At 36.3% G+C, this 21,733-nt stretch overlaps 1 protein-coding gene across 1 annotated transcript in view; it reads right to left on the reverse strand.

Moving 5' to 3' along the window:
• The window catches only part of LOC145679621 (synaptic vesicle glycoprotein 2C-like), a 47,394-nt gene extending 26,670 nt beyond the window's left edge, over positions 1-20,724 (reverse strand). Inside the window, exons 1-4 of the mRNA XM_081750197.1 lie at positions 20,532-20,724; positions 6,298-6,339; positions 2,440-2,601; positions 894-1,056 (exon numbers count right to left, since the gene is read on the reverse strand). Of these exons, the coding sequence (XP_081606323.1) occupies positions 894-1,056; positions 2,440-2,601; positions 6,298-6,339; positions 20,532-20,724 (560 nt within the window). The remainder of the gene's footprint in view (positions 1-893; positions 1,057-2,439; positions 2,602-6,297; positions 6,340-20,531) is intronic.
• Positions 20,725-21,733: the final 1,009 nt, after the last annotated feature.

Raw genomic sequence — 21,733 nt, forward strand, 5'->3', positions numbered from 1 at the left:
CGGCATTTGCCTAGTAGGACTGAAGTATGACTTGGAAAACCCCAGTCAGGATGATCGGCAGCGGGAATCAAACCCACGACCTCCCGAATACGAAGCCAACGCCCTACCACTTGAGCTACTTTGCTCGGTAATTTTTATCTAGAAAGCTAAAGATGGAGACAAAATTTATTCTTAGGACGCTTAAACGATTGTAGAAAACAGTTTCTCGCTATTTATAACAGTTCTTGCTCTATAATTATGAACGCTAAACCGGAAATGGTTTATTTCTACCACTTCCGGTTTAAATATCACCTTTTCAAAGAAACTCTGTTCTTAGCCTTTGAACCTCTGCATAGGAGCTAAAATTGATTGTGATCTGTCAAGTATTTCTCGAGATTCATTGTCACTCGGACGGACGGATACATGGACAGACTATAAATGTACACTCATGTCCAAAATTATTGTCGCAGGTCTACAACTATGTTGTTCTACGAATATAATTTGATAACGAATTCGCCCGGAATTTCTTATAATGTTAATATGCGTATAATCGGCAAAGATATGTATGTGGCAAATTTCATGTCAAAAGAGCAGTAAATAAGAACAATAAAACGAAAATAAAACTTTCTTCTCCATTTAGCAACATTTTGTTTTATTCATTCTAATTTTCGTATTTATGATTCTTTTTCTATGAAATTTATCACAAGTATACATTTCCCGATTATAAACATAGTATCAGTATTAAAAGTGCCCTGTAACATCATTGTCAAAGTATATTCTTACAAGAAGACAGTTATAGATATGCGACAATCATTTTGGACATGAGTGTACATAATTGAGCTTTGGTAAACCACATTCCTTAAAAGTTACTAAATGATTAAGTTTCTTATTAAATAATGTTAACAATGACTTACGCAAACCCATTGAAAAATCTGAAGATGAGGAATAACCCAAAATACTGGGAAATACTTGATGCGAAGCCACATACTGCATCCAATATTAGAGCTCCGAAAAGAAGCCACTTCCGTCCTTTTACGTCAGCCAAGGAACCCCAGAAATACGAGCCCATAACCATACCTGTAAGGAGGAAAAGTAAAAACATTAAGTTTAACGAAAATTCATTAATTTCTTTTCTTTAACTAATAATATTTCATTCGCAGAAATTGAAAAATTAAGATTTAAAAACGAAAGGAAGATTGGATTTGTTTAACCCTACGTACGCCAAGGGATTACGCGTAACCCTGCACACCACGGGACCGTTTAAAAATGTCCACCACATAAATCAGAAAATGTAATAGGTTTCTCTATTTTGTGCCTTCAGCTTTATAGTTAGTACATAATTTGAGACGAATATTACATTTTCTGGGACAGAAAATAATGATTTATGTGACAGACACTTTTTAACACTTCCTTGATGTGCGGCGTTACGCGTAACACCCTTCGTGTACGTAGGATTCCACTTTTAACACGTTAGCTGCCATGTGGGTCCGATTGGACCTACTAGAGTGGTGTAAGAAAATGTTCTCGTACGTCCGATCGGACCCACAATTTTTAATTTGTCGAGTTGTCCTTACAGTACTTGTATTTTAAAGTGCTGCCTCTTGTGTTGATGATCTGTAGTGTTTCTATCACACAAAATATAGGAGATATTTATGCTGTAATTTTGTTGTTAGATGTTGCTGATTAACGCCGCTAGAGGCGCTGAATATCAATTAACAAGTATTTGCTGTTTCTGTAGGGCCGATCGGACCTAAATGTTGCTTTTTGAGTGACTTACTCTAATTTATTTTAACAAGATGCCAGTATTGTGAAGTCCCCGTCAATTTGTTGAATTTTCAAAAAGGTCTAGATCACTATATTGTTATTTCAAATGACAATAAGTTCTGCACATATTTCTTCGTTTTTCATTGCACAAAGAAACTACTTATTAGCACTAAAAGCAGCAGGAACTCATCAACACTTCTTATACAACATTATATAATAATGAACAAATGACTAACAGAATTGCAAGTTCAACTGTAATTTATCCCCTAGCCCATAAACAAAAAAAATACACGAGTAGGTCCGATCGGTCAAGTTAAGAACATGATACTAAAGAAACATCCATAAAAATTTTTATCCTAATAAATCTGTGCAGTTTTTAACCCACCTTGGTGTACGTTGGGTTAAGCAACATGTACTGTAATAGCACTTTATTTTAATTCAGGGGGGAGAGGGGAAAACGAACAGTGGTGCAGGAAAGACTACCCCGACTAATCTTGGAAAATACATCTCTGTATTCGAAAAACACTGTCTTATCTCGTCTCGTGGACAACCTTGAGTACTCCCCCCCCCCAATATTTTATTTTCTCCGGCGCTTATGATAAGAACATATATATCTCTCAGAAATTATTTAGAGAAAAATCACACTGAGAACCAAAGATCATTGCATTTATAGATGAGGAAGACTATATAACTCACCTAAAAGAGGTGCTGCATTTAGCCATCCTTTATCTTCTGACGCCATCCTGAAGTCGCATTGTGCTGATGGCAATACAAATGATAGAATAGTGATTCCTATTGCACTGTTGAAGTACACAGCCCCGCATAGCAGAAGTAACAAGTAGTGAAATTTTCCATATTCTGAAATGAAATTTTATATATATATAAAAGCAAGAAAAAACATGAAATGTCAATCATTTAAAACTTGTAATATAGTGTAAAATTGAAAGATTTGAGAATAACCTCTTAACCTTTATCTTTCCTTGCGAAGTAATATTTATAGAATTTGTGATGCGAATTATTAATTAAATTAAGTACAGCAAGAATGACACAGCCATGGTGGCGTGGACTGTAAGGCACTTACTTGGCAGTTGGGCAGCCATTGGTTCTACGCCCAGTGTATGGGAAGCAGTAATTTATTTTCACGTTCTAGCATAGTTCCAATATGGTTCAAGGGTTAGTTAGGATCTGTAAAATGTGTACCTGAGGCCGGACGGGTAAAGGCCATGAGAGGATAATGCTGAATTTCTGAATACGTGCGTGTTTCCAAATGTTTCTGGTCTGACATTGAAATATTATGCCACAAATAATAAGCTGTTCATAGTATACACTGGGAGAAATAATGTGTCAGTTTCAACTGTTTAGCTGAGTCAGTTCCTTGGAAGCAGTCATTTAAGTTATTCGCTGTGCGTTGAACTTGTACCCTGCATGACAATGCTCCAGTTCACACAGCTATTGTTGTCAAGGCTACAAATATTCGAGGAGATTCATCACCCACCCTACAGCTCAGGTTTAGCACTATAGCTTTGGCAACAACAGCTGTGTAGACTGGAGCATTGTTATGGAGGAAGCGAGCTCAAATAACAGCGAATGATTCAAAAGACTGCCTCCAACGAACTGACACAGCTGAACAATTGAAATTAATTCATTATTTCTTCCATAGATGGCACCATATGTCATTAACAGCTTACTACCAGTGGCGCGTATTTCAATGTCAGGGCCGGAAACTTTTGTATGTACCCCCGTATATCATCTCTTGTTGCGTGAAGGTTTGGAAAGTATGATCCCTTACCTTTACTCAGTCATTATTCCATTAGGAGATATCCTTACCTTTCAAGGCAAGGGTGCCAAACAATGGAAGATTATGATAAAATAAGGTAAATAAATAAATAAATAAAAGGAGTCGAAATAACTAGTTATAACATACAAACCGGTTAAAAGTAATAAACTGTGTAAAAATTATAGTTTATACTACAAGAGGAATACGTTTTAAGTAATACCTTGCCCAGGGATTGAGAACGGATGATATAGGAGACTACAGAGGTTGTTCAGTCTACATTTGGCCAATTTCGAATTACCTAAAAATTTTAGCAGAATCCATGGCGCCAGGTCCGTAAGTGCTCGATGTGTTCCCTTGGTTCCTAACAATAGTCCGACAGCGTAATTTCCACTGCAATAGGCTTCTCTGAAGAAATGTGAGGGGAAACTTGTCCCATTCCCTTTGCACGGCTTTCCAAAGTCCTTCCACAGTTGTCACACGCCGTTTTCCCAAAGCCCGCTTCAGAAATCCAACTCCACAATAGTCCATAGGACTTGCATCTGGAGATTTAACAGGTACCTCATTGAAAGGTATCACCTGTATACCACTTGCCTCCTCCATGTCCCTGAAGAATGCGAGGGACGATCGTGAGGTATGTGATGAGGCCTTGTCCATGTGAATGCGCACCAGATTAGCGTCATTTCCATACATTGTTGGAATCTCATGCTCGTAGATCGGCCGCATGATCAGCTCCTGAAAATACTGCGAATTTATTTTGCAGTTCTTCGCCACCCTATGAATCTTCAGTTTACATCGGTAACAGGAGCCAGTAAAGACCATGAACCCTTTTGGGAAGGATTCTTTACAGACACGGATCCACCTTCTGAAGTTCTTGGCGCCTTTCTCTCGGTACATGATGGCTCTCGGTTTGCCGCAGTCGGAAAGGTAAATCCATGCTTCATCGAGCGTTACGATGTACATACACCTTTGTTTAGCCAGATGTCGTTCGTACACCTTCCGGGCGTTACACTTTCGTTCCTTTTGGTGGGCATCCGTGAGAAGATGGCCGCGAGCTTTCATGACTTTTTCCAGCTTGAGTTGATGGTGTAACGTCCGGCTCACAGTCCCCAAAGACACGTCAAGACGATTAACCATACACCTTTCTTGCATTGCCATTTTGCAAAGTTTCCTCTGCATGGCGGAGGTGGCCTTGGTGCATTCTCGCTTCCTAGGCAACTTCGTTGGTGATCCAAATGGTGGAGTTTCGTTGCCCTTGTACTTTTTAATAACTTTTTTTATTCCACTTAAACTGATGTTGCAACCATTCTTTTTGCACTATTTTCTAATGACAGAAACACTAAAGTGGGCGTCATAAAGAGTCGCAACATAGCCTTCCCAAAACCGGCTTAGTTTGAGCGGCATTTTGGTCACAGAGCGGAAACCCACACACTTGTAAACAAATTTAACACAACACTCGCAATCTTGGTCCTGTTTTGTGCGTTATTCTAGTTCGCGCGTAAGAACAACTCCGTCCTCAGGAAGCCACTGCACAACATTGCAGGAGGCCACAAGCCAGTCGGGTGAGTCCAATCTGCCAGGGAGGGGGAAGGAACGAAATCGGCCAAACGTAGGCTGAACAACCTCCGTATATCCTGCCTGTGTGTTATCTTTGATTACTCTTTTCCCATTTCCATAATAATTTATTTTCATTGATTATCGGTCTCCAAACATGAAACGTAAAACTAAATATTTCGTTCTATTTCATGTTTACTATGAAACACAATGGTAGAAATATGAAGTCCTCATTGTCAACCTTTTCTAGCTTAGGGCTTACATCAAACGGTTTTAAATATCATGGAACTCCACAAGCTAAATTTTTAGAGTTGGAAATAACAATATACTGTATAAGCAACTTTAAAACTAAAAGAAAATTAAAAGATACTGAAACTTAAAACTAACCATTTTACATTCAACGAACGAGTTTCTTATTCATTAGTTTAGATATCCCGCCACAGATTCGATAGAGCTTGTTATGTCGTGTTGGTTTATGCTAGATTCAATGGCGCTAAATTTAACCTGTAACTCTGAACTAAAGCTTGATATTTACTTTATACATTTTAAGTGTTTTCACACTGTATAACGTAGAAAATAAGAGCTACTTGCTTCTTGAGCCGTTTGTCGAACAGCCATTGTACAGTCCGCAGCAAAAAACCCTGCAACATGAACATGTAAGTTTATTGTGAAACGACGAAGTCATTTGCTCCAAAATAAGTGTGCAGGGGAGGACGCCGAGGTGTCTCCTGGCCTGATTCGTGCCACTTAGACGTTATGTTGATTCCTTGTGCTGTTAGCGGTAGTTTCACAATAAATTTACATGCTCATGTCGCAGTTTTTTTGCTGCGGACTGTACATCTGGGTTGTCCATGATGGTACGCTTCGTTATAAGGTTAGAAAACTGTCAGTAGCACAATTTCTTTCAAAGTGTATAAGGGCGAAGACGTTTAGCCCTTTAGGCTAAGCGACACTGATTATTATTGTAAGTGAATGATGATGAAATCAATGGTGGAGTGAGAATGTGGAAGGAAACTGGAGTACCCTGAGAAGACCCACGACCACCATGTTGTCCACTACAAATTTACTTGACCGGGGATCGAATCAAGGACCCCACGCGCAAGAGGTAAGCGCTTTACCACTTACCCACTTAACTTCTCTGAGTAGGACATGAGAAACCAAAAGTTAACAAAAACATGTAAACAAGTTACAGTTTAGACAATTGTTAAAATTAAGTATAATTTTACCTGTGAAGCTGATAGCAGTTTCAAAATCAGCACCGATCCCTTCTGAAAAAAAGATGAAAATATGAGTTTTAGGTTCTACAAGAATATTTTTACAAGAACATAAATAAAAGTCTCTACTCCTACATGCTCAATCCTTAATAGAATTTCAGTAACTCAATAAATACTCTTCACTATCACAACAGTTTTATTACTTTATTTTTCTGTTTGAGTCAAATCTTGAAATTCAGGCATTTCGATACTAATTGCATCTGCTAGAAGATATTACAATATTTTTTTACACATTTTTTGCTCTACCTTATCATTTGAGTACAAAATTACATAACTTTTTCCAAACGTATTTAGACTGCGTATATACGTAGACAACAACAAATAATTAAGCATTTCTTCAGTAGATGGCGGTGTGATTTAGTGTTGGCCAGAGTAAATGCATGCTATACTAGTAAAGACGTAGTAGCCATTTTCGGGGTGTCAGAGTTGCTTCGGGACATCTTGATTGGCTAATCGTCTGTTTCAGCATTCTTCACTGACCATTCCATTCTCGAGTGAAGAATGGATTGTCATTACTCCTACAACTTCCATTTACTCTGGTGCTGGTTAGAGACCTTTATGTGGCGCCTGTAAAGGAAAAACTTGGAACTATCACCTTTCACAACACCTATATTTACTAAGTAACTTTTCTGTTCTTTTGAAATAATTAAACTGTTATATAAGTATTTTAAATCAAGCGGCCTGGGGCCATTATATCAGGTACCATCCCGACATGTGCCTGGTGTGAATGAGGAAACCCCAGGAAAATCTCATTCAGGTTGACTGGCCTGAAAAAGGTGTTACACTTTTTCGACCGAGTATTCCTACCAGGAATTGAACCCGGGACCGCTCGCACCAAAGACGAGAGCGTTAGTGATTACGCCACCTGGGGCTACTCAATCATAAAGAAATTGTTTATTTATTGGTTTTAAATTATAACAAAATACTTTGGATAGAGTAATAATTACCTGTACCTTGGGCAGAAAGTGCTCATACATGTGCACTATACTTAATAGAATGTTAATTTAATAATAACAGAAGAAGAATGTTTTTTTAAGATATGTAAATTATTATTATGGGATAGTTGTGGCTATGTAAATGTTTATGGATACCTCGTCAGCAAGTTTGTGTGCTTGACAGTTTGAAGGAAAATATATTATAAAGTATATCAACTAATAAACCATTTTAGCAACGTTCATCGACGTTATCATTCTAATAGAAAAGGTGAGAATAATAGTATATAATTATTAAAGATAATTTTTACATGCAAACAAATACTACCACTCAAGATTTATATATCTTACTTCGCCGAACCAGGTTGACGACTACCCTTGGTGAGTCGTTATAAAAATTTTGGTTTACCTCACCCGGGACTTTTCATAAATTCTTACCCCGAAGCAAAGTAAGGGTGAATTTACTTTTACAATTAAGTTAATGAATACAAATTTGACCATACTGAGAAGTGGTAGAATAATTGTAAGAAAAATGGACAATGAAACAATGGAGCATGAATCCAATAATAGTGACAACGGTGAACATAATGTAGCACCAGGAATGACATCATCAGAATATCGAATCTTGTTAGCCTTACAGCGACAATTGAGTCAGATGTCTACCGAGATAAAGCAGACCATAGAACAGAAGATAGAACAGAAGTTTGACGAATCTAACAAGCAATATGAAGAATTAAGTAGACGGATGGAACAGAAGTCGGATGAAACGAAACAATTAATTATCCAGACGATGAGCGATATCACCTCGCAGTTCGAGGAAAAGTTAAAAGGAATATCGGAGGAATGCCAGGATAATCACAACCACCTGAGTCAAGAAATCAGCGACATAAAAAAGGATTTAGAAGTAACCGAATCTTCTGTTCAACAACAAAAGATCCAGGTCATCAATAATTCTAACAATATACGTGCAAATACGCAATTGATAGCTACGTTACAGGAAGAAATTAGAATGCTACAGGTTAAGGACAACACATACCGTAATAACATGGGTAGTGATCGCTTGGAGTTTCCCCACTCACCAGAGATGGCATCGCCTTTGCCGGTGTCTGATGAGGATATTATATTGGAAGAAAGTTATCCGAAAGGTACAGATGGGCGAAACATAGATGGTGTAACGACACATCACGTCATGGATAGGAACTATCACCCAATAAGTACACGGAATGATAAAAGGAAGGTAAAATTAAGTGTTAAGATGAGTGAAATACGAGCTATGAGCAAATTCAGTGGTAAGTGTAACGAGAATGCTACTTCTTTCTTAGAGAAATTCCAGGACGAATGCAATATAATGTGTATAGATAGATCACAATATATGAAATTAATCCCTCATGTATTACTCCCACCTTGTTCATTATGGTTTAAAGCAGTACGTGATCACATCAGTACATATGAAGAATTCAAAGCGGCACTGATCGCCAATTATGAAAATGACTTTTTGCTTGCAAATAGAGATGCTACCATTAGAAATCAACACTTCAATCCTCGATTGCATAAATCTGTTGTAGAGTTTGTTGTAAATACATACAACGAATTAAAGGTCGTTAATCCATTGCAATCGGAATCGAGAATAATAGCATCGATTCGAAATTTGCTTCCATTTAAGTTACAACAGATGTTATTTTCCACACAGTGTATGAGTTTCAACCATTTATTAATGCTGGTCCAATGCTATGAAACTCAATACCATGCTATGAATCAACAAACAGGAATGGGTAAAAATAAGAATAATTCAGATCATTTGGTGCCTGTTCGAAATTTAAATATCCGAAGTGTGAATAATACGGAACATAACCTAAGCCGAGTATATTCTAGCAATCAAAACGAGCAAAATAGGCAAAGTTATGTAGGGAATCCGCCTAACCTAATTAATCGTAGCAATCCATATGTTAGACCATATAATCAAAATAGGTTTAAAAATAGACGGAATGTATGGCGAAATTCCAGGAATACAACGAACTACGTGGATAGACGTAATTGGAGGTCAAGAGATGGCACTTCATATCAAAATCAGAATCACGATGAAATTCCTGTACAACATATTGTAGAACCTAATCATTATTGTGCAGTACAATGTACTTTATTAGAATCGTATGCAAGTACGAACGTAACCTGATTACCGTTAATGAAATTAGGTTAAATTCATATCAGCTATAGATTTTCATGAACATTTATTTTATTTTTATTCAATTTAATTTTCTTTAATTCTCATTAATCAATGATAATTCTCAAATGTTTTAATATATGTAAGAATTATAATTCGATTCATAAATGATTGAAAGCAAAGGTTATTTATATTAGATTGACTTGCGTTGAAAACTTAATTGTCAAAGATTATGTTAAGAATAAGATCCATTTCTATAAAACTAATTATTCAACGGCTGTCTTGAATGAGATTCTTCTATGTTTTGATGTCTTAGGAATCCAATGTTTATTTTAAAATATCACCTAAAATGATTATCATATAATGCGCCCTGGCTATTTGTAACTCATGTTTGTCCCTTACGATTTTGAATTCGCACCCTCGTTAATTATATTAATAAGCGACGATGTTTTCGATAATAATGAAATAAATATAATTAATGTAATAGAAGATAAGTATTAACGAAATGAAAGATTTGTTATGAATGTATCTATATATATATGTGAAATGTAATGGAATATATACGAGGTGTGATCAAAATATAAAGAACATATGTAATGTAAGAACACTATTGTAAACGGACCAGTGGTTCTTGAAGATAAAAGCCAAACTCGCTTATGACTTTTATATTCAGTCCAATTGTCGGGCGACATTTTTATATAACAAAATACTTTGGATAGAGTAATAATTACCTGTACCTTGGGCAGAAAGTGCTCATACATGTGCACTATACTTAATAGAATGTTAATTTAATAATAACAGAAGAAGAATGTTTTTTTAAGATATGTAAATTATTATTATGGGATAGTTGTGGCTATGTAAATGTTTATGGATACCTCGTCAGCAAGTTTGTGTGCTTGACAGTTTGAAGGAAAATATATTATAAAGTATATCAACTAATAAACCATTTTAGCAACGTTCATCGACGTTATCATTCTAATAGAAAAGGTGAGAATAATAGTATATAATTATTAAAGATAATTTTTACATGCAAACAAATACTACCACTCAAGATTTATATATCTTACTTCGCCGAACCAGGTTGACGACTACCCTTGGTGAGTCGTTATAAAATATAAGACAGTGTGTTAATTGTAAAGAAAGCTTCTTAAATTGTTCCAATTTTACCGGTGGGGCAAAATACATAATCTGACCATTGACATTAAAATTTGGTCCCAGTTCATTGTAGGGAAATGTCCGCTATGCTTTGAAACGAGTGGATAAATGGAAATAGCCCAAGAAAACCCACAGACATGACGTCCACCATAAAAAACTCGGCCAGAGATCGAACCAGACTCTCTACGCACCAAAAGTAAGCACTCTACCACTGGGCCACCCTGTCCCTTTTATTCAGAAACAGACGGATCTGAGGAAATGCTTAAGTTGGAAGTGTGAAATTTGGTACACAATTTCTTCATTAAAAATGGCCACTTCGATGTTAACAGCTTTTCTTGAAAATTCCGCTTCTGAAATTGGAAACTAGCAATTTCTACAATATTCAAATCTCCGGTTTTATACGTATTTATTACACCTTATTCTCCTCGTGTTCCCATGAAAAGAACTAGCACCTCCGGGATAGTTGTTTAGAATTTCATAAAGAATGCTAAAAATACATTACAATACGGTTCTAAACTTTATATACGTTTATGTTCGTTATCAAGTTATCGGCTCTGTTGGCATAATTGACTCATACATTTTTTTCTTCAATAATAATAAGTAGTAACGACATTGACAGTGTTCCTGAATTGTAAACTTGCTGAAATCTTGTATGTAGTTATCAATAAAAGTAAGAATATATGACGTACTCATTGAACTGAACATTATCTACGTAAAAAAAAAATGTTCAAGTAACAGGAATTGCTCAACATTCTTTAAATACTTATGTCATGAAACATGGAAAGTATACAGTAGCATAGTTTAGTTTTTCATTTTTTTAAAAAAAAACTGTTTAATGTTCACAACGTTTTATCCACAGATGAGGTATTTTAGTTCGATTATGGTCGAACAGGTCTTATATCTGTTTCTATCCACTTTTTGTCTTTTTTCATAAAAAAATATTACAAAACTTTCAGTTCTCAAGTTTAATTACCAGAAGACAGTGGATTCGATTACTGACACCAGGTTTCATATCGCTTTCTTTAAGTAATCTAATCCTAATCCTATCTATAGGCCTATATAAAACTACATGAGCTGACAAATAATTGAGCACTTCATGTAGGGTTACAATGATTAAATTTGGCACGATTGTAGCTTTCCGAAACTAACCCAGGGGAAAATTGCCAAAAGTGAATATTTTTAATTTTTAGGGGGTCTATAGAGGGGATAAAGAATTTCCATATGTTATTTAAAGAGTATTTTTTTAACCTATAATCTGATGTTTTAGGTACTTAGAATTGGAATAAAAACTTGAAATTCGATATGCTTGTACCATACCATCCAGAAGTGTCTCTTACTGTACAAATATACGGTATCCTCTTGCTTGTAAATCAGTACGGATCAGACGTTATCCGTATGCTGCATAGGCACTGCCCTTAGATGTTACATCATGCCGTTGCAGGATGTCTGACATCTAACAGTTTTCCGTATATCACATGCATATACTTATGTTACCTTCTTCAGCTATATGTTATATGTATACTAGGGCGGAGCGAAAAATCACTTTTTTATATATCGAAAACGCAATAGTGCGGAAAAGTTGTCAAGTGATGTTGATAAAATACTGTAAAAATTTCGTCGCTGAAATCGAATATCTTCGGGTGGCGAATTGCCAAAAAAGATTTTGTGTATTTATAGGGTATGCAAACCCGCTGTACATATAACTCTTTTGTGTTTCTACGGTAAATGAACAAAAGTATTACCTATATTTCTTAACTTAAGTAATATGTGAAATTTAAGAAATATTTTGTGCATGATTTAGGCAGATTTGGAATCACACAATAGCCAATGTGATCAAAATAACAATCTACTTAATACAAAATACACATGTTTTTCTATATCCATCTGCTTGTTTCAGTGAAACGACCCAGGACCCACGACAAGAACGGGGGTGCAGGTCGGGTCCCTCCCATGCCCACCCTACCATTCATACACGTGTGTTCAAAATTAGATCTTTGGTTCTTTGGAGAGCATAGTTTGCCTTTGCTTCTACTTTTCGGTTTACAGATTGGGATTTTAGTTTAAGTCTAATAAAACTAACTCTGCCACAAACTGATGCAGATGATTCTGTTACAAATTTCACGTAGAGTTCTGTATTTTGAATGTGTCAGAAATATTTCAAAGCTCTTTTTATGAATGGATGTTCGTAGTTATTACTGTAGATTTCTCTATTGGAAAACAAGACAGCGCCGCTTCAACTTCATGCGTCACTTCAACTGATTCTCAGTTAATAAAGTTAGTGTAATCGTTTGCATTGAAATTGCGCGTTGGTAGCATATTTCTTATTTACATATGACTCATTGTCTACTTTAGAAGGTCTTCCTCGTTTCGTCTTCCTACTGTTGCTACTATCATTATCTCTACTCTTCTCGTTCCTAGCCTTTCATCTTGCGCTGACTATCTTTCTCCATGCGTTTTTTCTGACTTGAAGTCTTTCATTGTCAAACATAGAAAGCAATATATTCTCCGGATTAGCGAAATAACAGTTATTTTGAATTACTTTGAACCAATTGCCGCTCCTTTTGTGGTATGTATCTTGAAGTTCTCATTAGTTACAAGTGTTTAGCTCCATCTTTACAAGTAGGGTATCTTTCTACTAAAAACCAGCGACCTCCAGTCTCTTTCCTGCATAGAGTTTGATCTTTAAGACCATTTAAGTATAAGCCTCTAAGAAAGTTTCCTTTAGCCATTAGCACTTCCTTTTGTCGTATCTTTTCCCTTTCTCGCCGGATTTTTGAGCGGCCTATCACCTTTGGATCAATCATTCCAAAACTTTGCATTGCAGCTGTTGCTATCAAAGCAGTTGCACGATCAGATATTCTAAATCGGTCTACCAGCACAACAAGAGGTCTAGGGACATGTTGTTACTCCTTGCTTCTTTTTTCTCTAATATCCTATTATTTCGCAAAGTAATCATCAACATTTGACTGATCGCCATCAGAAGATGATGTATGGAGTTCATTAGAAGTACTCGTTTGTGATATGTGAGAAGACTGTTGGAGAATGGTCTCTCCTGATTTCCTTTTAGTGCGTACGATTAGTTTTAAAGGTTCCTCGTAGTCAACTCCCTCTATTCTGCCTACTCATGTTGTTCTCTGATCTTGCAGAAATGTCCACTCCTTCCACTTAGGTACTTACTTTCCCAATTCACATGAGCACATGGAAAGTTCATGACATTTACAGGAACATATATCAAAGAACTTAGTGTAATCTTGTTTAAATATATCCATTTTTTCCTAAAATTTGCAGAAGCTTTCGTTTTCTTCTCAGATTTACCAAACTTCTTGTATACTTTCCGTACAAGCGAAGTAGAAGCTGAACTATACGTTCTAAAGACACAGTAGGGATGAAAGCCTTGTCCTAAACAGATTTCACACACTGAGCAACGTCTCTCGCCACAATCTTTACAGATCGATCATACCCTTTCTCACACTTTTCAAGCTCTACCAATTAAAAATAATGTTTTATTACATCTGATTTTGTGGGTAACTGTACACCTGAAAGCTCAGCTGAATGTTCAAATACGGGGTAAGTCGTTCTTAATCTTGTTCTTATCTTTGGCATGGTTAGAGTTTCAATATTGATGCAAAGTACGAATCTCACAATTACATAAAGTTTAATTTACAGTACACAAACAAACTGTTTATATACTTATCAACTACGTACAACGAAGTAAACACCAAAACGCAATGTTAATACCGCAAAATATCTTGAAAAGATCGTCTTCCACACTCGAACAAAGTTATCGACTACTAATGTTGTTTCTTTTTAATACTGCTACTATGAATTGGACTAGTCCAAATTACATTCTTACGCAGGGAAGCACAGTAAGCTGTATAAAACAGTACGATAATTGTTTTTTAAAGGAAAAGGAGTGTTAAAGGAAAAGTTGTAATGGACAATGAACACATTTATCGGAGTATTAATGCAATGCTGGAACCTTAAATTTTATATGGGACCACAAGTACAATGTATGGTATAGAATAATTTGTTTTGCTAAAAGGGGCTATTTTATGGTTCCAAATCTGCCTAAATCATCCAGAAATTATTTCTTTAATTTTACAGACTGCTTAAGATAAGAAATATAGGTAATACTTTTGTTCATTTACCATAGAAACACAAAAAAGTGGTGTGTACGGCGGGTTTGCATACCCTATAAATACACAAAATCTTTTTTGGCGATTCGCCACCCGAAGATATTCGATTTCAGCGACGAAATTTTTACAGTATTTTATCAACATCAGTTGACAACTTTTCCGCACTATTGCGTTTTCGATATATAAAAAAGTGATTTTTCGCTCCGCCCTAATGTATACGTCCATTTGTATTTGAGATCCTGACCGCCTACATTATTTCACACTTAAAGTACGTATAGATGGAAGACTTATACAGAAAGTATTATAAAATATGCGTTTTCAGTTTTACGTCTGCTGTACGTTAAGTCCAAAAACTACAGGAATTACGCATTTAACCTATCTTTTTAAGTACGCCACCTACATTTTTTTTCTCAGTGCGATATGAAACGAAGCTACGAGCAGAAATGATTTACAGTTACGTATCACTCTAAGATGTCACTCTGATGAAGTATGACTGTAAGATGTCACTTAATTAACATGTCATTCTGGGATACCACTCTAAGTAACATATAACTCTAACAGTAAGGTGTCACTCTTAAACAGCATACTAATCTAAGATATCACTGTAAGTAATTTATGGATCTAAAATATTATTGTAATTAGCATATCTACAAGTATTATGCTGGAATTCCTTACATGTACAATCTAGAGCTTCATCGAAATCTGGGCTTGTGGCGATTTTGTTTTCTGAAATATGACGACAAATATAATGAGTAAATTATTGAAAAAAAAATACGCTACATTTTTTCATAAGTTTTCCGTATTTTATTTGTATTAAAAATGAGTTTGGTCATTATGTATCGTTTAATCATCAACGTATGTGTGTGAAGTTTTACAGAGACATTTGAATTGCTTAACCAAGCATACGGGGAAAGCTGTGTGAGTCGAACAATATCATAAATCCAGAAATTTTGGGTCACTGTGCTAACATAATTAAAACTTTTATTATCTATTTATTTTAAAATTAAATTGTTTACATTTAAGCATTTATTACGATATGTTTAAATGAGTTGAGTTGATTTTGAGTTTAACGTCCCGTTCAGCAGCGAGGCTATATGAGTCGTGGACATAACGATTAATGTGGAATCCGAACCACATGAGCTCCCGCCGGGAATCGAACCCGGGTCTCCGATATGTTTAAATGAATCCCAAAGTAAAGTCCGGATAGGAAAATTCTTTTCCACGAGCTTTCACTTCGAGAATGGCCTGAAACAAGGAGATGCGTTGTCGCCATTATTATTAATTTTGTCTTGAAGTACGCTATAAAGAAAATCAAAGATTGCAACCAAGCTCTAGAGCTGAATAGTATTCACCAGGTTATGGCGTACGCTAATACTTAAATTTAATAGGGGATGATAGAAGAACAATATAAAGAAATGAAAAGATCTTATTAAATGCTTGCAGGGACATGGGTTTAGAAGTAAATGTAGAGAAAACTGAATACATGGAAGTGCGTCGAGATCGTAATACTTCAAATTATGGATCCGTTAAAATATTCAATAATACTTTTGATAAAGTGGATACTTTCAAATATCTAACAGAGGAAAATCATATTCACGAAGAAATTAAATGTCGACTAAGAGCAGGGAATTCGTGTTATTATTCAGTTCAAAATCTCTTGTCGTCGCGAATTCTGTCAAAGAATTTGAAGCTTAAAATATATAAAAGGATAATCATGCCTATTGTTCTGTATGGTTGCGAAACATGGTCGCTTACTTTAAGGAAAGAACGTAGACTGAAAGTATTTGAGAATAAGATTCTAAGACGAATATTCGGACCCAATAGGGATGAGAATGGGTAATAGTGGAAACTTCATAACGAGGAAATGCGTAATTTATACCATTTACTAAACATTGCTAGGGTGATCAAGTCTAGAAGTCTCAGGTGGGAAGATTATGTAGCCCGAATGGAAAAAAGTAGGAACGCTTTCAAAGTTTTAACTGGAAGTCCAATCGAAAAACGACCATTAGGAAGACCTAGGCGCAGATGGGAGGACAATATTAGGATGGATCTTGCAAAAATAGGAATACAAAATAGAAACTGTATCCAGTTGGTTAAAGGTAGAAGTCAGTGGAGAACTTTTGTGCACGCGGCATTGAACCTCCGTGTTCCATAGGCCATAGAGTTAGTTAGTTATTGTTTAATTTATCTTTCTCTAAAACTAATCTAGCCAAAGAACATGCCAATATTAAATTTCGAATCTAAATATGTGATTACGTCTTAATAATAAGCAAAAGAAGTACATTCATGTTTATCATAATCATCATCCATTATGAAATAATTCAATTGAAACAATACACTTTTAAGTTTGCAATAAAACCATAAAATATTATTGTAGAAATATGCTCAAATCTATTTGCAATCACGGTTACTACCCTTATTCTATTTTGAAATATTTAAATTGAACAGTTAAATCAGTGAATCTGTTGCACGCTAGCGACATCTATTTGCGTCTGGCAGGTTAGTGTAAATAGCGACACTTATTACCGAGATTTGCCGACCAAGAGAAGGGCTCTGCGTTACTCTAGTTCTTTTAAATTTTGACACATGCATGGTGGTACTCCAATTCCATCCGGATCTTGGAGTTAAGTGATGTTAAAATGGTAGTGGTGAAAGCAACTATCTTAGGTGATATTTATGGATTGAAATGTCTCAGTGGTAGGTCGATTTATCGCGGGACAGGTGTACCTTGACATATTGAAAGGCTAGTTAATAAAACACCTCACGGAACAGGAGGAACAGGGCTTCATTTTCCAACAAGACAGGGCCCCTCCACATTAGCATACGAATGTGTGGGGTTACCTAAAATGACCTATTAGGAAAATGGATTGGTCGTGCGAAGGCCGCAGATAACACATTTTGTATATGGCTGCCACGTTTACCGGACGTCACAGTATGTTACTTCTTGTTGTGTATTTTCGTGAAGGACAATGTTTACATCTTGCACTTCCAGTTGAGTTGAAAAAATGAAATGAAATCTCTTAAGTTTTACGTCCCACGATTATTCCGGCTAGGCTAAAGGAGACGATGATGATGAGAAATGAGTGAAGTGGTGGAATGAAAAAAGTGTAAGGAAACGAGATAACTCCGAGAAAACCCACACACACAGTGTTTATCCACCATTAAGTTCACTTGGCACAAGCTGGGATCGAACCAAGACCCCATGCACCAGAGGTGAAAACTCCATCACTGAGCTACCACGGACAGTCTTCAGTTGAGTTGAGTTGAGAGTAACGTACCGTAATGTGAACCACACGAACTCCTCCTGGGAATTGAACGCGGTCTTCCACGCCAACTTGTATACCAACCGCTTAGCTACGGGGGAGCTCCCCTGCACTTCCAGCTACACTGTTACGAGTATAATTGAGAGGATGCCTTATCGAAAGCATCAAGAACATCATACCAGACACGCTTGATAAGGTTTGGCAGCATGGGCGACGATTAGGGGGGCAAAGGGGGGCAGTTGCCCCCCCACTTTTCTGAAATGGCCTATTAATGTATATAGTTTCAACCAAGTAAATTCGTATATTAACATTGATATACAAATATTCAGATCATGTCTTGCCCCCCCCCCACTTTTAACGTCCAATCGCCGCCACTGTTTGACAGGAATGGGTTCATCACTTGGAGGCTTGCCGTATTACTAGTAGAGCCCGCATTGGGTGCATTTGAAGTCAGAATAAAACTTCAGACTTCCCTTTTTCCAATGACAATAAGATCGTGTATTTCACTTCAATATTACTGAAAATATTGTCTTCAGAAATTGTCCAGTAATTGAGTTGAGTTGATTTTGAGTTTAACGTCCCTTTCAACAGCGAGGGTATATGAGACGGGACTAGTGATTAACGTGGAATCCGAACAACATGAGTTCCCGCCGGGTCCTTCAGCCCAAAGGCGGTACGCTAACCGCTTAGCCACGAAGAAGGTCTTGTCCAGTAATTCGTAACCACTTTAGGAACGTCTTTCTTCTTTCTTTCTACCTTTACTTAGTGTTTGTAACTAACTCACCTTGCATGGCGCTAACACTTTTCTTAAAGGAATTTTTACAGTTCTTCCTCAACTCGTAGTCAAGAGACGATCTGCGACACAACTTGAATGATATTTCCGAAAGCTACCAACTTTTCAGTTAAGTCCAACTAAGAATAATTGTCTTACGTAGTAGGAGTTGATAATGAACAAAGCCTTATAAACACGGTTATTAGCAGAGATAATCTTACTTAACACATATAATATAGACTCTTCGTTATCTTGCAACTTGCTACTTTTGAGGCATTCTGGAAGAGACCTGTTTATTACATAACGACACTTAACCTTCCCTATACTTTGACTTTGAAAACAATTCAATGTTGGTGACGTATTCATAATTAAAACCTCAAAACTTTACATGTCGAAATTTCAAGTTAAAATTACAATAATTTGTAATCATATACGCAAATTCTTTTTTCTGTAGACAAAAGGAGTTCTTTAGGAGTTACCAGGTACTTAGCTTTCAATTATCTCAAATAGCAGATAAAGGTAAGTAAATACGTTTACAAACTATTTAGAATTTTCGTACTACGAACACTTTGAGTAAACTGAATAACATATGGAGAAAATATCTGAAATGAGCTAGTTAATAAGTGGTTGAAAACCAATTTCATCATAATTAACACTTAAATTGTTTTGAAAACATAACTGTTAATATTATTTTATTTTTTCTGTTTTTGAGTAAATTGACAAGAAAATAACATTTCCTTTATAGTTTTGTTGGTTAAAAAAGAAATGGAAGAATCTTTTATGTTCTTACGTTTAGAAAAGTGAAGAAATATCTACTACTACTATTGTATAAGATTGTCCATTCTCCTTACTGTCCAATGGCACACTCCCTAAAAAAATTGATCTACTGGACTGGTTCTCAACTGGTATACCGTGGCACGCTAGTATGCCGCGAGATTCAATGTCTGTGTGCCTCAGAACCTTTGATGCAATGTGACAATGAAAGTAGGAAATAACTAAAAAGTAATTTAAAGAAAAAGAACAAGAAAATTATTCCAAAAGGCTAAAAATATTTATTTTCTAGAGATATTCAAGAATAGACACTAGGAATTAATGGGTATCTGCTGTAGTGTATCTAACACTTACGTAGTGTTTCGGGGGTACACTGAACAAAGGAGACTGTGCTGTGACCAATAAAAGGTCAAAAATCCCAAGTTTACTTCAATGCGCGCTAAGCTTGCCTACGCCACAAGACTTAAGGTTGTCTCGTCTCGAAAAGATTCGTGAAAGCGATGTCTCGGCTCGGAAAGTGTACGTATTTCTTTTCTCTTGGAAGAGCTCTGTCCACACTCAAGTGTATTATGGTTTCCTACAAGACAAGGAGAGTCGAAACTGTCTTGTCTCGAACAGCTGTTGTGAAAGTAAAGTCTTGTTTTGGAAAGTGCCAGTTCTTTCCAAGAAAGTCAGTGACAAAACTTCTTTCCGTTTGATAAAATTAGTTTTGTAAGTAACTTCTGAATGGAAGGACAATTTGAGTACAGGTTTTGGTAAAATAAGAAGAATGTAATTCTCTGTACGTTGCAGCTTGGGAAACGGTGTGCGTATCACCGTTATTCCCAAAATAAATTTTACTAAACGAAAAAAAAAACTTTTGTCGCTGACTGTACAGTTAGTCGCTAAGGTAGACTATACACTATGAGATAAATCCTAAGAAATATCTTATGATTTATATTACGAAAAATGTTACTGCATATCTCGTAGGAAAACCTACCCTTTTGTGTCACATACGTGAAGATCTTTCCTGTTTCAGATCCTCCGAAGAAGTGTTAGGTCTCATAACACATACTCGGCCAGCAATATTTTCCAGTGCCTTCTGCCTTGCATGTTTGTTGCGATAGAGCATTGACTTTGTAATATATAAAAATGTATGTTCCTCGTACGCACTAATAAGTGCGCAAATAGCATCTTTGCCCCAGCTCATGATTCCTTGTTAAATATGGTGCACAGATCATATCGTATCGTGGGCAAATTGTTTATTAATTTTCCGCTGATACTTATTCCTCTAGAGCAGTGATCGCGAGCTACTAAAAGCTTGCGGGGACGTTTTCGGTAGATTGCGTTAACGCTTCGGTTGGCTAACGTTGATTCCTCCACCTGATAGGCAATAAACAAATGTAAGATTTTTTTAAAGTAAAAATTTGGTAGTAAAATTTTGGTTGGTAACTCACAGTAGGATTTAAAAACAGTACGGTAGCTCAGACTACTCTAGAATCATGAGTCAGAATCTGAAAGTGATTAACTCCTTTGCTCTATCTGAATCGAAAGCAAAAACAACCAAACTAACAAAATGAAAAGATTCGAATTTTTTTCATTAAAAAAAAAATCCTTTCTCGTAATCTTCAACTGAAAACAAAGCGATACTCTAAGTCGAAAAAATGTTGTATATATTATATCTTAGATAAAGAGCTATATAATTTAGATATACTGAATATTTGATACTGAATTCCATTGTACTGAAAGTGTATTTATTCATGAGGCGAGGTTCAGGCGTAGGCTGGTCATGAGGGAAAAATAACAATTTTTATTGCTTCCCTTGGTCAAACACAATTTGTTTTCGTGTTGTTTATATGACATTCATACCTGATGTCAGTAGCGTAGCCATGATGTGTGTTTGGGGGGGGGGGCAAGTGCTGTTATAGGTACATATAGAAAAATTACAAAGAAAAAATATATAAACATAAAAATATATAAAAAATTACAAACATCAAAGTACCAAAGTACATTGTCGGACCTCTTTGGGGGGGCCCGGCCCCTCTGCCCCTCCCCCTTCCCTACTCCACTGCCTGATGTGTTAATTTCTTTCAAACATATGCACAATGTTTTGTTTGTTTCCACATATTTGAATATTGTAAATTAACTATGTGTGGAGTATGAATGGAAATATGACTTGTTCTTTCAGTTTTCTCTTCCTGTTTCCTTCTTCCATGAGT

This window comes from Thermobia domestica, chromosome 2, assembly GCF_964235325.1.
Source record: "Thermobia domestica chromosome 2, izTheDome1.hap1.1, whole genome shotgun sequence".
In the NCBI taxonomy this organism is placed as follows: domain Eukaryota; kingdom Metazoa; phylum Arthropoda; class Insecta; order Zygentoma; family Lepismatidae; genus Thermobia; species Thermobia domestica.